Source organism: Mixophyes fleayi, chromosome 1 (genome assembly GCF_038048845.1).
Source record: "Mixophyes fleayi isolate aMixFle1 chromosome 1, aMixFle1.hap1, whole genome shotgun sequence".
NCBI classification, from domain to species: domain Eukaryota; kingdom Metazoa; phylum Chordata; class Amphibia; order Anura; family Limnodynastidae; genus Mixophyes; species Mixophyes fleayi.
In genome coordinates, this window is record NC_134402.1 from 232,036,249 (window position 1) to 232,051,118 (window position 14,870).

General features: G+C 40.7%; 1 protein-coding gene across 4 annotated transcripts in view; it reads left to right on the forward strand.

Annotated features, from left to right (window-relative positions):
* Positions 1-14,870, forward strand: part of EPS15L1 (epidermal growth factor receptor pathway substrate 15 like 1) — a 142,236-nt gene that overhangs the window by 120,585 nt on the left and 6,781 nt on the right. For 3 of the 4 annotated variants that reach the window (XM_075207366.1, XM_075207358.1, XM_075207376.1), the window contains one exon: positions 9,938-10,143. In XM_075207366.1, coding sequence (XP_075063467.1) covers positions 9,938-10,143 — 206 coding nt within the window. Of the gene's footprint in view, positions 1-9,937; positions 10,144-10,485; positions 11,298-14,870 lie in introns of those variants that run through there. The other variant, XM_075207385.1, reaches the window with a different exon arrangement.

Genomic DNA, 14,870 nt, shown 5'->3' on the forward strand with positions numbered 1-14,870 from the left:
AGCGACAGGGCCTACCAAACAACTGTGGCTGAAATGATTGGTTTGTTTGGACCCCCACACCAAAAAAGCTATTCATCTCTCCCTGTACAAACTAAACAGACTCTGCTGAGGCAAGATGTCATCCTCGTCCTCATCATTAACCTCTGATTCCTCTCCCCCTACAGTGTGTACTTCCTCCTCCTCACACATTATCAATTCGTCCCCGCTGGACTCCACAACCACAGGACCCTCTTTACTATCTGGAGGGCAGTGCTGTACTTGATTGAGGAATTGATAATTCATTTTTATGAACATCTTTTTGTCAACGTTCTGAGGAAGCAACCTCCTTCGCTGCTCACTGACCAGGTTCCCAGCTGCACTAAAAACTCTTTCCGAGTACACACTGGAGGGGGGACAACTCAGGTAAAATAGAGCCAGTTTGTACAGGGGCTTCCAAACTGGCTTTTTTTCCTGCCAGTAACAATATGGACTGTCTGACATGTCTATTTGGATGGTGTCAGCAAAATAATCCTCCACCATTGTGACAGCATCCAATGCAGCAACAGTAGACATGTCTGCAATGGTTGGCAGGTCCTTCAGTCCGGACCAGATGTTATCAGCATCCCCGCCAGCGGGTCTTTTAGGAAAACTGAGCTTTTTCCTCGCAGCCACAGATGTGGAAGAAAATGAGGGTGGAGCTGTTGGCATGTCACGGTCCTCTTCAGAGGACAATCTCCTGACCAGCAGGTCTTTGCACCGCTGCAGACTTGTGTCCGCCGGAAACAGAGACAAAACATACGCTTTAAACCGAGGATCGAGAATGGTGGCCAGAATGTATTCCTCTGACTTTAAAATAGTGACCACCCTCGGATCCTGGCAAAGCGTACGAAGGGCTTCATCCACAAGAGCTACATGCTTGGTGGAATCGCAATGGTTTACCAGCTCCTCCCTCACTTTCTCCAGCTGCTTCTGCAACAGCCTGATCAGGGGAATCACCTGACTCAAGCTGGCAGTGTCGGAACTGACTTCTCGTGTGGCAAGTTCAAACGGCTGGAGAACCTTGCACAACACGGAAATCAGTCCCCACTGCGCTTGACTCAGGCGCATCCCCACTCCTTTGCCTATGTCGTAGGTGGCGGTGTAGGCCTGAATGGCCTTTTGCTGCTCCTCCATCCTCTGCAGCATATAGAGGGTGTAGTTCCAGTGCGTCACAACCTCTTGTTTGAGGTGATGGCAGGGCAGGTTCAGGCTTTTTTGATGTGCCTCGAGCCTGCGGTAGGCACTGGCAGAATGCCGAAAGTGTCCAGCAATTTTGCGGGCCACCGCAAGCATCTCCTGCACACCCCTGTCACTCTTGAGGTAATGCTGCACCACCAAATTAACGGTGTGGGCAAAACATGGGACGTGCTGGAAATTGTCCATATGCAATGCCCGCACAATGTTACTGTTGTTGTCTGACACCACAAATCCCCAGGACAGTCTAAGTGGGGTAAGCCACTGCAAAATAATTTCCCTTATTTTCTCTAATAGGTTGTCAGCGTTGTGCCTCTTATCAAAGCCTGTAATACACAATGTTGCCTGCCTTGGCACGAGCAGACGTTGTGTAGATGCTGCTACTGATGCAGCTGTTGCTGCGGAAGCGGATGCATCTACCCAGTGGGCTGTCAGTCATATAGTCCTTCGTTTGCTCAGAACCACTTGTCCACATGTCCGTGATTAAGTGGACAGTGGGTAGAACCGCATTTTTAAGAGCACTGAGGACACTTGCTCGTACTTCTCTGTACATCTTTGGTATCGCCTGCCTAGTGAAGTGGAATCTCGACGGGATTTAGTACCGGGGACACAATACCTCCATCAACCCTCTAAATCCCACTCCACTGATGGCGGACACCTGGCGCACGTCTAACACCAACATAGCAGTTTCAGCCGCAGTTATACGCTTTGCAATAGGGTGACTACTATCGTATTTTGTGGTCATGGCAAATGACTGTTGGGCGGTCAATTGTTTTGTGAAAGACGTAGCGGTCTTACGACTTCCCCTCTGGGAAGATGACCGACTAACGGCAGCAGTGGCAGTAGTAGGCGTACCGCTGCAGGATTCCTCGGATGAATCCCGTATAGAAGAGGACTCAGTCTGGCTGCTGACTTGGGCTGCAGGACTGAATCTGATGGAGATCGTGGAGGAAGTTGACGAGGAGGGTGTTGGTGGTGTGTATCCAACAGTACCAAGGGATTTAGGTGTCCCTGTACTGATGACGGTCCTAGGCCCAGTTCCTGAACTAACCACTGAACTATGAAGGTTATTCAGGTGACGTATAAGGGAGGATGTCCCTAGGTGGGCAAGATCCTTACCCCTGCTTATTTTAGCTTTACATAAGCTACATATGGCCATACATTGGTTGTCCGGATTTGGATAAAAATAACTCCAGACCGAAGAGGTGCATTTTTTGGTCTTCTGACCAGGCATGACGATGGGCTTTTTCATCCCATGGACATTAGCTGTTTCCCCCCTGGTGCCTCATTTACAATAACCACATCACCATCCTCATCATCAAGTTCCTCCACAGCACCAGCTACATCAATAGCCTCCTCCCGGTGTACAACATTGACACCTTGATTATCCAAATCTGGATCTACACTGTGGGTGATCTTTCCAACATATGCAGAGGGTGTGCTGCAAATGCTGGATGGAGTCACCTCTTCCCGTACAGTGATGGGAAGGTCAGGCTTCACAACCACCAACACCCTTGGTCTCGCCTTGGGGATTTGTGATGTCATCTGTTTAGAAGGCAGAGTTCTTTGCTGTTTTGTTGTTGTTGCTGACAGCATAACTCTCTTACATTTTTTGTAGGGGGGAGAGGAGGAGGGCTTAGATCCTTGGGTGAAGCTGGACCACTAGTCATGAACACGGGCCAGGGCCTAAGCCGTTCCTTGCCACTACGTGTCGTAAATGGCATATTGCCAACTTTACGTTTCTCCTCAGATGATTTTAAGTTTCTCTTTTTGCTACTTTTACTGAACTTGGGCTTTTTGGATTTTACATGCCCTGTACTAGGAGATTGGGCATCGGGCTTGTCAGACGACGTTGATGGCATTTCATCGTCTATGTCATGACTAGTGGCAGCAGCTTCAGCATTAGGAGGAAGTGGGTCTTGATCTTTCCCTACTTTATCCTCCAAATTTTTGTTTTCCATTTATATGTAGCACAAGAGAGCGTACCCCTAAGCCACACACACTCGGCAAAGCCTTTAAAAATTATTTGCGGCACAGGAGAGTACCACTGGACTTATACTGCTGAATCAGTGAACTTTGTAATATAGCAGTACCACTGGACTTATACTGCTGAATCAGTGAACTTTGTAATATAGCAGTACCACTGGAATTATACTGCTGAATCAGTGAACTTTGTAATATAGCAGTACCACTGGACTTATACTGCTGAATCAGTGAACTTTGTAATATAGCAGTACCAATGGACTAATACTGCAGAATCAGTGAACTTTGTAATATAGCAGTACCAATGGACTTATACTGCAGAATCAGTGAACTTTGTAATATAGCAGTACCACTGGACTTATACTGCTTAATCAGTGAACTTTGTAATATAGCAGTACCACTGGACTTATACTGCTGAATCAGTGAACTTTGTAATATAGCAGTACCAATGGACTTATACTGCAGAATCAGTGAACTTTGTAATATTGCAGTACCACTGCACTTATACTGCAGAATCAGTGAACTTTGTAATATTGCAGTACCACTGGACTTATACTGCAGAATCAGTGAACTTTGTAATATAGCAGTACCAATGGACTTATACTGCAGAATCTGTGAACTTTGTAATATTGCAGTACCAATGGACTTATACTGCAGGATTGTTTTTGGATATATTTTTATTTTTATTTTTTTTCTTTATAACTTTTTTTTAAAAAAATTTATAACTTGGGAATAATGGGGAAATAACAATGCCCTTAGAAGGACAGGACACAGCACCACTGGACTGAACAGGACACAGCACAGGACCCAGCAGCACCACTGAACTCGGAAGGACAGAGCACAGGACACAGCACCACTGGACTGAGCAGAACACAGCACAGGACCCAGCAGCACCACTGACCTCAGAAGGACAGAGCACAGGACACAGCACCACTGGACTGAACAGGACACCGCACAGGACCCAGCAGCACCACTGAACTCGGAAGGACAGAGCACAGGACACAGCACCACTTGACTGAACAGGACACAGCACAGGACCCAGCAGCACCACTGACCTCAGAAGGACAGAGCACAGGACACAGCACCACTGGACTGAGCACAGCACAGAACTGAACAGCACAGCACGAGATATAGCAGGACAGAGGACCACCTAACACAACCTCCCTCTACCCTGATCAATGCCCGAGTGAAGATGGCGGCGGCTAGCGGGGAATTTATAGAATACGAGTATCGCGAGATCCGACAGCGGGATTATGACTCAGAGCCTCGGTTTCAGTTTTGCAATTGGCGGGAATACCCGGATCTGTCTCGGATCCGGCTCGGATCGGCAACGTTCGAGTGGGCTCGGATTTCAGATATCCGAGCCCGCACATCTCTAGTCTGAACTGGCGCCAGGTCAAACTAATGAACTGCCATTCTTTTCTTTTAAAATCATTACATTATAAAAAAACAACAGTTCTACCACTGGAGCCTCTCCGCAGCTTTTATTTAGAATCTACCTCCCAGCAGTATGCTGAGAGAGAGCTTATCTACCTTAGGCCGCTCTCCGTTGCGCGGTGGTGTAGCAGTAACTGCACGGGACCCCCAGTCACTATCTGCAGCTGCAGTGACCGGTGCCCTTGGAGCCATCCATTTTTGGGAGTGGGGAGGCGGCATTAGAGGCATCTCCACTCCCCTTTCCAACATTGCATAGCTGTCCATACATTATTGTTTCTTCCAACACTCCCTGGTATTTTACCACAGCGGTTGGGTCCACGCTAAAGTGTTTTAACAGTCACCGCTATGCAATCAGCAAGGCGAGAAAAAAATGAATAAAAGCGGCTATAGCAGCTATTAAAAAGCCCCCCGCTCTAAGGGCACTTTAAAAAAAAAAAAAATATTATTCATGGTATGGAGGGGTAAGGGGAGGAGATGCAACTAAATGTTTAAATTTAAAGTGCCCTCGCTTCTATATTGCATTCAATACCGCAATGTCTGGGGTCACCCAATTGGAAGACAGAGAAACCTGTGTCTTCTGTTTGCATCAAATTTCTTTTTCACTATAGGTAATTGTAAAATAATTTATTTTTGAGGGATGAGTAATAAAATGGGAACTCATTGTTACAAGTTTTGTATCTGCTTTCACTGTACTTTTCATTCCTTGTTGCGCATTTCATGTTAGAAGTGCGACATTAGATAGTTTCTGAATATTATTTAATGGCAACCTGTAGGGTTTTCTCAAGGGACTTGCAATGTTACAAAACATCCTCTTGCCTTTTTAGCCAGTAGTCATTGCTTCTTTACAAAAATGAAAACATAAAGTGACTTTATGCTCTAGCTGTGGTTTTCTGCAGATGCTTAATGTTTCCAAGCCCTTTGCTTTTGTTCACTTTTGCAGTGCCAGGAATTCAGATGCGATTTTGCAGAAGGTGTGATTTTCATATCCGAAAACTGTGGTAATAAACCGTTCAACCAACCACCAGCAAGCCATATGCCACTTTGTGTGGCTTAGGTAGCTTGCCACAATAGGCTACAATACACAGCTTATTGTAAAGCAAACTAACTTTGTCTAATAAATTAAAAATAAATTTGTTTTTAATCAAATGCTTAATTATTCAGTCACAATTGGTGCAGATGTTGTTTAATTTAGATAGTAAAAGCAGTTTTACGAGAGAAAAAAAAAACCCAACTATTTTGACCTGGAGAATGTGTTTGCTAAAAAGAGCACCCACTCTGCTAATTACTGACTGGGCAGCACTCACTCTCTCCACTGCCACATTTCAGTTTCTAGCCCATATAAAAATATGAGCTTGTTAAATAGATGTTTATCATCATTAATTTTATGTTATGTAAGTGTTACATGCTGCGGCATTGCCCATAGTCGCCGCGACACGCTCTCCTCTGCTCCCTGCGTCCCGGCCATCTCCTTGACGACCTGAACGTCACTTCTGGCTTCCGGACCGTCCGTTGCTAGGGCAACGGCTGGACACCGTGATGTCTGGTCGCCGTGTCCCAGCTGGGGAGTTAGCACAGTAGGGGGAAATCTATTATCAGCCTCCTGGGGTTATTTGTCTTAGACTGTGCCTTCCTAGCTGTGATTGGCTGCTTTAAGTATTTAAGGCAGGGAGGACTGAGCCTCTCTGCCGGTTATAGCGTTCACAGTCTGTGCTGTTGCTGACCTGCTGTTTGTCTCCTGACTTTGGATGACCTCCTGTTGTGACCCTTGCCTGTACTTTGGACCCTGCCTGTTACCCTGACCTTTTGCTTGAATACTTGACTCCGCTGTTTTACTTGTGACCCTGACCTCTAATTTGCCTGTCTGCTATGAACCCCTGACCTAGGCCTGCTACTGACCACCCGGTCCAGTCTGGGCTAGTGCCTCCGGTTCCATCTGCGCTACTCTGAGTTTAAGACCTGGGGGCATCCAAGTACCTGTGAGCACATAAAGCTCTACGGGAAAGGAGGCTGCTAAAGGTGAAGACCTCAACACTGTCCATTCTAAAAGCTCATCTAGGTGTTATGAGCCTTAACAGTAAGTATAACTTTCCCCTGACGAGGTCCAGGGGGAACAAAGTCTTGGACGAAGCACATTGGGTGTTACTAAATGTTGGTGCATGCTTAGCTATGAACTGATGATGAGATTTGGATACAGTCCGATTTGAAAGTGAATCACCCGTGTTTCGCAGAGAGGGTAACGTTACAAGCTAAGAAGCAAGTTTGTCTTAGCAAACGTTGATTTTTATAATATTTTTAATTATTATTATTATATACATAATACTATACTATCCAGCTCTCTTTACCAACACCATTCTTTTCTCTTTTTCATGTGTACCACATTAATACTGACAAAGTCCACTATGGACTATTATTAAAGGAGCTGTCTGTTTCCTCTTGACACTATTCAACATCTAATTAATTTATTAAGTATAAGTTTTTTTATTTATCTTTGTAGACTTAAGTAAAATTGAATGTTATGTAATCATAAGTGTAATTGAATTTCACATTATATTATATGGGACAAAATTGCACAATTTTGATTCTGTTTATTGTTTTGCTCCATATCCATTTTTTTTTAATGGCGTGTGGTACCTTATTTAAGCCTGCAGATGTTACAGTTCCAATTGCCAACTGTTCAGGATATTTAACCAATAGCTAGATATTGTGCTTCTTTGCTTTAGGGACTGGAGAAATTGTCAAAATAGAAGGCAAAATAAAGACAAATCTTAGATGAAAACCTGCTACAGTCTTCCAGAGACTTAGAAGATTCATGTTCCAGCAGGACATTGACACAAAGAATACAGCAAAATCCACTTAGAAGTGGCTTAAATACAAATAAAATAAATCGATGACGTGTAGTGGGCCAGTCAGTGCCCTAAGAGTTTGTGGAGTTGTTTGATTTCGAAGACACCACAGCAGTCACTTATGTTTCCCCTCACCTTAAAGCAATTTTACATGTTAGAATAGGCAAAATATTGCAGTATCCAGATGTGTAAAGCTGGTAGAGACTTGCCCAAATAAAAACTGTAATTGTAGCCAAAGGTCACTGAAGTGAATTTAAAATCTAATGCCAGTACTCAATAACAAAAATTACAGAGATTGATGAAAGATCTCAACGTGCAATTTTTCCTACGACACATGAAAGTATAAGAGAAAATCTACAAACTCCAAGACGACTTGTAAACGGCTCTATGGAGTATCAGAGTCTTGTATGAAAGTGCTAGAGATTAAACAGACATTTTTGAAAATACCTAGATCACACAGAACAATATGTGGTTCATGGTGGTACTTGAATCTATTAAAACGTGCTGTGATAGAACGTGACTGATATGACTGATGGCAAATGACTGATATGCAATTCCACTTTCTACTGGCCCAATAACATCCAAAAGTTTAGAGGGTCCATTTAATGGTTTATTAAGACAATAGCAAACTGCTAGACACCAAGAACTGTAATAATTAAATTCTTAGATTATAATGATAAAGCTCAGAGTCTATAGGCATTTAGATGTGTTATTGGATTACAATTGGAGAACAACAAACTATTGATCTTGAATGACCATTCCGCAGTTCTGTCTTGAAGTATAGGTAATTCTACAAGACATGCTGTGCTTAATTAAAAAAAATAATTCACCTCACCTTGATCTATCTAGTCACTTTACTACTAGACTTTTACTACCCATGGGTACGCATTTTTCACCATACCCTGGGAGGTGATTGTTTGCAGAACATTCCATAGAGGAATCAAGACAATGAATTCTAGACAAGACATGACAACACGTAAAGCTGGGTAAACACTACAGAAATTTCAACCAACTTTTTATGCAGAGTGATTTTACATGCGATCGATGTTCCGATCGCTCGGTCCATGGACTGCATACACACTAGCCTTGTTTAGGAGCATAAAGGGAAGAGCGGTCGTCCGTTTAGCGACTTTTTACAGCCATATTGTCGTGAGCAATGACTGTAATTTCGTACTCCACTGTTGTGGATCGGTCGGAAGTTTATACACACTACACAATGGAAATGAGATTGGAACGAAAATATTAAACGGTACGACCAACCAAATGAGGCGACAATCGTCCATTTGGGCAGACTTTCAACCATCATGTCACTGCACACACTGACCCGACTTTTGAACGAGCAGTTGTATGTCGGCTGATTTAGCCGATTATTGGATGAAAACTGTGTAGTGTGTACCAAGCTTAAGTCCCAAAGGGAAATTGTACGAAAAAAGTTGTCTCACATTTGAAAACATAGACTTTCTCATATTCGTAAGTTGACAATTTCATAAGCCTGCATTAGCTAACACTTGTATCAAGCTCTCTCATGTACTCTTATTTAGCTTCTTGACAAGTAGAACTTAATGGGACTTATGGTTTATAGTTTAGGCATATAAGATGTGCTGTGTTGATTGTGGATGTGATGTAACTCCACATGTACTTTATTTTCTGATGCTGTATATGATAATATAAAAATAATTGGATGTATTTTAAATTTGCCAATCCACATTGTAGGGAGCAGTAGGATCATCTCTCGCGAAAAGAACGGACATTCAGAGAGTATATGTTGGAACTGAATTTTCATTGTGTTAAACTTAACTGTAGTAATTATAGGTGAATTTCAAATCTGTACTTGGAATGTCAAGGGGGGTATACTTAGCAGCAACATAAATACATAACCATTTAATGGAGATGAAAAAAGATACTGCAGCACACAGGAAACACATTTTAATGGATAGAAAATGTTAGGGTACTAAAGCAATGAGATGGTGCAGCATATTATTCCCCAGCAGTCTGGAGTCTTATTTCACAGGGACCTCTGATAAGTTCTTTATCAACAGGACTTGTTTTAGTCACACCAATAAAATATTCATCCTACATTAGAAAATATGGGTAGCCTTCAAAGGACAGACAGCTGACTTTTTGACATTTGAAAGCTATTGTGGCGCAGAGATCACATTGTCATACATGGTTGCCTAGATATACTATAAAATGACCATAACCTCATCATTGCATGTTACTGTAATTTTCTTTATACCCTTTCTTCATTTAAAAATGGATTAAGGTAGTTACTTGTGTGGTTATGCTGTTTCAAAAAGTAATTTTATACATTATTAAGACAAGTTTGCTGGTGTTTGGAATACATTTCCATTAATGAATGAAATGAAAACTATTTTAGCTTTTATAACTTGCTACTTTATGGACTGTTAGTTAGAAATATACACAGCATGCATCACAATTCTGAAATTTCTTTTTGCTTCCAGGTAAAAGCACTCCAGTGAGTCAGCTGAGTTCAGCACATTTTCAGAAGTCCAACGACCCCTTCCAGCCATTTGGGACGGAACCAGGAGACCCCTTTCAGAGCCGAAAGGCTTTTACAGACCCCTTCAGTGGGAAAGACCCATTCGCCTCGTCACAACCGGGAAAACACTCTAAGGGAACATCTGCCGGGTTTGCAAACTTTGGCTCTGTAAGTTGAATCTCCTCTCCCCTCGTATAAAGAAGCCTCGGTTCCCCTTTCAGTTAATCTGTAGCCCAATATAATGCTGCTGATCCCTCTTCTACATTGGGGAAGATGTAACTGTAAATATTTAAACTAATGGTCCTTATATGACTTGCTCTGTGTATCCCTGTGAGTTCCATAGATGAGTATGAAGTTATTTCTGATGTCAAACAATTGTCATTTGCAAATAATTTCTTCGTATTGATCTGTTATTTTTTAGCAAGGTTATTAATGGTCTGGAATCAGAAAGTATCATATGTGGTACTCTGTGGATTAGCAAGTTTTATGTTTACATGATTGTTCTTTTAGTGTGTCATTCATGGAGTTCTAGTTACCAGAGGGATAAGAGTTGGAGTGCCCTACAGGTCAGTCCCAGCCAAGCCCTAAATTGGCCCTTTGGGGTCATGATTTAAAGATCTCCCTGACTGTGCACAGTAGTAATTAATAGTGTTGAAACAGGAATATCTTGAAAACATGAAGGTCATTGAGGGCTTTAGAGACATGGGAAATGATCTTCCCATGGTCTGCATTAGCCACTTCTGTAGTCTGAAGCTTTAATTCAAAGTCTGTTAGTTCTTTCTATTACTTTGTTAATGTTTGTACGTGAGTATGTGTGTCTGTATAATCTATATGCATATATGTATATATATATATGTATGTATATACGCATAACACACAAGAACATTTCATGTATGTCTCTAAATAAGTTTTAATTCAATGTACTTGATTTTGCTTGTTCTTATGCTTCTTAAGCACAACTGATATTCTTTTACTAGTCTGTACAGCAAAACCATGTCTTTCTAATGAGGAACTCAGCAATAATGGAACCTCTAGACATAACCTGGTGGATACTTAAGAAATATAAAGCCGTTAAAAAAATGTAATTAGTTTAGGTCGGTTTTAGCATACTTTTCCAAGACACTAAAAGGATCTTTGTCTTATTTTGGGACCATATTGCTGTTTTGAACACTGCCTGGCAGTGAAGGTTTTGAAAGACTACTTTGCAATTTGCTTCTTTTGCTGCTCCAAGTTTTTAATGTTTCTTGCATGTCTGCACTGCTATGTTGTATTTATGTATACAGTAAGAATTTGTGTGTTTTTTCAATAAATGGATAACAGTTCTTCAGCATTTCCATCCCTTTGTGTATTCCTCTGTGGGTCAGTTCCTTTTATGTCTCTACTATCACATGTAGCTTGACAGAGAGGTCATCAATGCATTAAATAGTCTCCAAGCATTAAAGGCAAAAGATATTGCAGTTATGCAACAAATCTATGTTGAAGTTGGCCATTATGAATATGAACGGTCCATGATGCAATATTTTTTTACAACAGGATGGAGAACAAGTCAAGCCAAGCTGGATGGGTAGATCTGGTCAGCAATCAAATTAATTTATTTATATCTATATATTATACAAATTCTTTTTTGTAAAAAAAAAAAAAAAGACTGGATACTGGTGTCTACAGTTATATTCAAAACATGTGCTGAAGAAGCCAATTGAATTGCAGCATATTCCACTGTACTATTGCTGCACTTGTTAGCTATTTGCCAAAATGTATTCATATGACAAGATCAAGGACCAGTGGTCACAGGAATGATGACACTACCTGTTTTCATCTTGCTTTGTGGCATTTCATGCTCCAGGTGAATGGGTCAGCTCAGTACCCGGAGTCAGCTGCACATAAACAACATGTTCTGCTCTGTGTATGCTTCGGAGAGTAGGTGTTTTAGAAGACTTCAAATGGGCAGATAAACTGGTTCCAGTATAAGAGAAGGTTGTACATCTAGAGGAACATTCATACAGAGAGTAGGAAATGAGCAGCAAGCCCGATAGTTACAATTTGGTCACAGGTGTACAAAACTGATGGAGTCAAACATTCCACAGCACCCTAACTTAAAATGCACAAGGTGTGTGTTGTCACTGCAGGACTCCGCAAGACAGATGTAAGGTAAGCAATCATTTTAGCATATGAAAATGGTATATCTAACAACCGCATTGGCCAATAAAAGGATTTGCAGTTATTAAAGGTTTAGATTTAATATATGTAACCTTAATTGTAGTTTGAATTTTTTTTTTACATTTATAGAACCGAGTTTACATTTGAATACTGAATGCATAGAGCTTTCATGTGAATAATACGAAGTGTATAACTGATAAAATACAGAAAATAGACAATAGTAATATATAGGCCTTTTGGAAAGTAAGTAGTTAAACATTAAGTCTCAGGCATTTTAAAATACTCCTTATCCATTCCTTTACTTGCTTGCAGCTGCTTCCTTCTTGACTGCAGTTTCCTACTCTAAACCCAATTTCCCTTTCCTCCTCTGAATACAATTGAAGCTCTGCCTTCCTTTCTACCTCCTAAAAGAGGATAAAGACAGGTGACAAGATACATGCAAACCCACAAAGCCTCTGAGATTTGTATTTATTTCTGCAATTAAGCACACTTCAGTACTGAGGAGTGGTTAGTTCTGTTGCTGGCTACCACTTTATCTCATATAGCACACCATAATATATTAATTATATATAGGGTGAATCGTCCAGTGAATGAACGGTTAAGGGAATTCTCTTGTTTTAAGAAGATCGTGTGTGTAGAATATTCTGCATAAAAAAACAATATTGACAAATACTAGGTCTACTTTTAAAATAATTTATGGTTTAAAGATTGAAGTAATATCTAGAATTGGACAACCCAAAAACAGGAGAGGTACATAAATTACCGGTGATTTGAAAGCACAATGCCAGTAAATGAACACACAAGTCCAGTGAATAAATAATGTGACTGACTTTAATATAAAACAAAGGCACAAGATCAACTGACATGCATTCCAATTTAATTGAATATATTAAAACCGGAAATGTTCATTCACTGGAGGACTCAATATAAAAATAGATATAGATACAAACATAAATGGCGCCAAACTTAAATCCAGTCTCAATATAGTTCAGATATTGCACCCAGACACTTCTTAGCGGCAGCTATGTTGCAATCACCCTAATGGTTGGTCCAGCAACGATTCTGGAAGGAACAGGAAAATAAAGTGCCTTATAATGTAGTATTTCTGGAACTATAACCAAAAACAAGGGTATTGTATATGCGTACCGAGTGGATTCTTGGTAAGGTGTGTAAAGGTAGTGATCTTCACAGACTGCGCCCAGGTAAGGTCCAGGACTCCACACTATATACAGAAAACATGGAAAGCAGCATTAGTGTAATATAGTTTTACAACAGTTACTAACACCAAAACACCCTGTGGATGTCTTTCTGTGTACCAAATAGAAAAATAAAAATCGCTTATATACAGAAGTACTCAGATCTCTGCCTCTTGATGCTTCTTTCCACCAGAGAAACACATGCATCAAGCACCACGATCCAGCTCTCCTTCGCTGGCTCTCCTGTTCTCTCCTACATGCAAGAGCAACTGGATTGTGGTGCTTGATCTTCGATGCATGTGTTTCGCTTTTGGCTATAGTTCCAGAAATACTACACTATTAGGCGCTTTGCTTTCCTTCTCTCCCTCTCTACCTATCTATATATTAGAGAGAGAGATACACATACCGATGTGTGTGACATTTTCTCCAGAGCTCCTGGAACTCAAATGGATTTGGAGTGCCATGTCTAAAATCTTTTTAGACATATTTAAAAATAACCACACAATGGCACAGTGGTTAACACTGTTGCCTCACATTGCTGGGGTTCGATTTCAACTAGGACCCTATCAGTGTAGAGTTTGTATATTCTTCCCGTGTCTGCATGATTCCTCTGGGATCTCTGGTTTCCTTCCACACTCCAAAAACATACTGGGTTTTTAGGCTTTTGACAAAATGGACCCATATTTGTGTCTGGTAGGGAATTTAGACTGTAAGCTCCAATGGGGCAAGGTCTGCTGTGAATAATTACATATTCTCTGTACAGAGTTGCATAATATGGTTGGCGCTATATAATAATAATAATACATTTCCATAAGAACACTCCTCACAGTAATTTTAGACAGAGGTGTATATGATAATCAAATATGTCTGAATACTGGACTTCAGAAGATCACATACCTGTGTATATGTACACTTTTAACCCCCCCCCCCTCCCCCTATTTTAAGTTTTTCAAGGCCCCAACAAAACCTGTTTTAAAACCTGGGAAAGTGTAAAATGAGGGTAAAGTTTCAATGTTTCTATAAGATGAAGAAAAGACACAAGGCAATTACGGTTTATTTAAAAAAAAAAAATTCAAGCCTATATACTGTATAAACAGTATATAATATTTAGAAAAACTAAATACAACTTGAATTTCTGTACTCAATACTTGCATGAATACATATCAAAAAACTATGTTGCAATGCTATGACATTACAAACTACTGTATATGGGTATAATCAAGAAAACAATGTAAAATCAGGGAAACGGTCTAATTTAGATGCATTATTAAATTACAGGATTGTAATGAGCAAAAAGTATTAAGTTCAAGAAATTCTAAATTTGAACTGTAATGTGTGAATATTAGTACAAAATAATAATTTCCACATATAGCTATATCTTAGGTGTCCTAAAAGAACATGTCTATGTTATAAGATTGATGGATGGTTAAATGATTATAAAAATATTGTAGTACACCACATAAGAGAAAATGCCAGCTTGTCAACTGGTACTGAACAGCATTTCATAGAATGAACAGCCAGCCCTAGATTACAACAATAGAG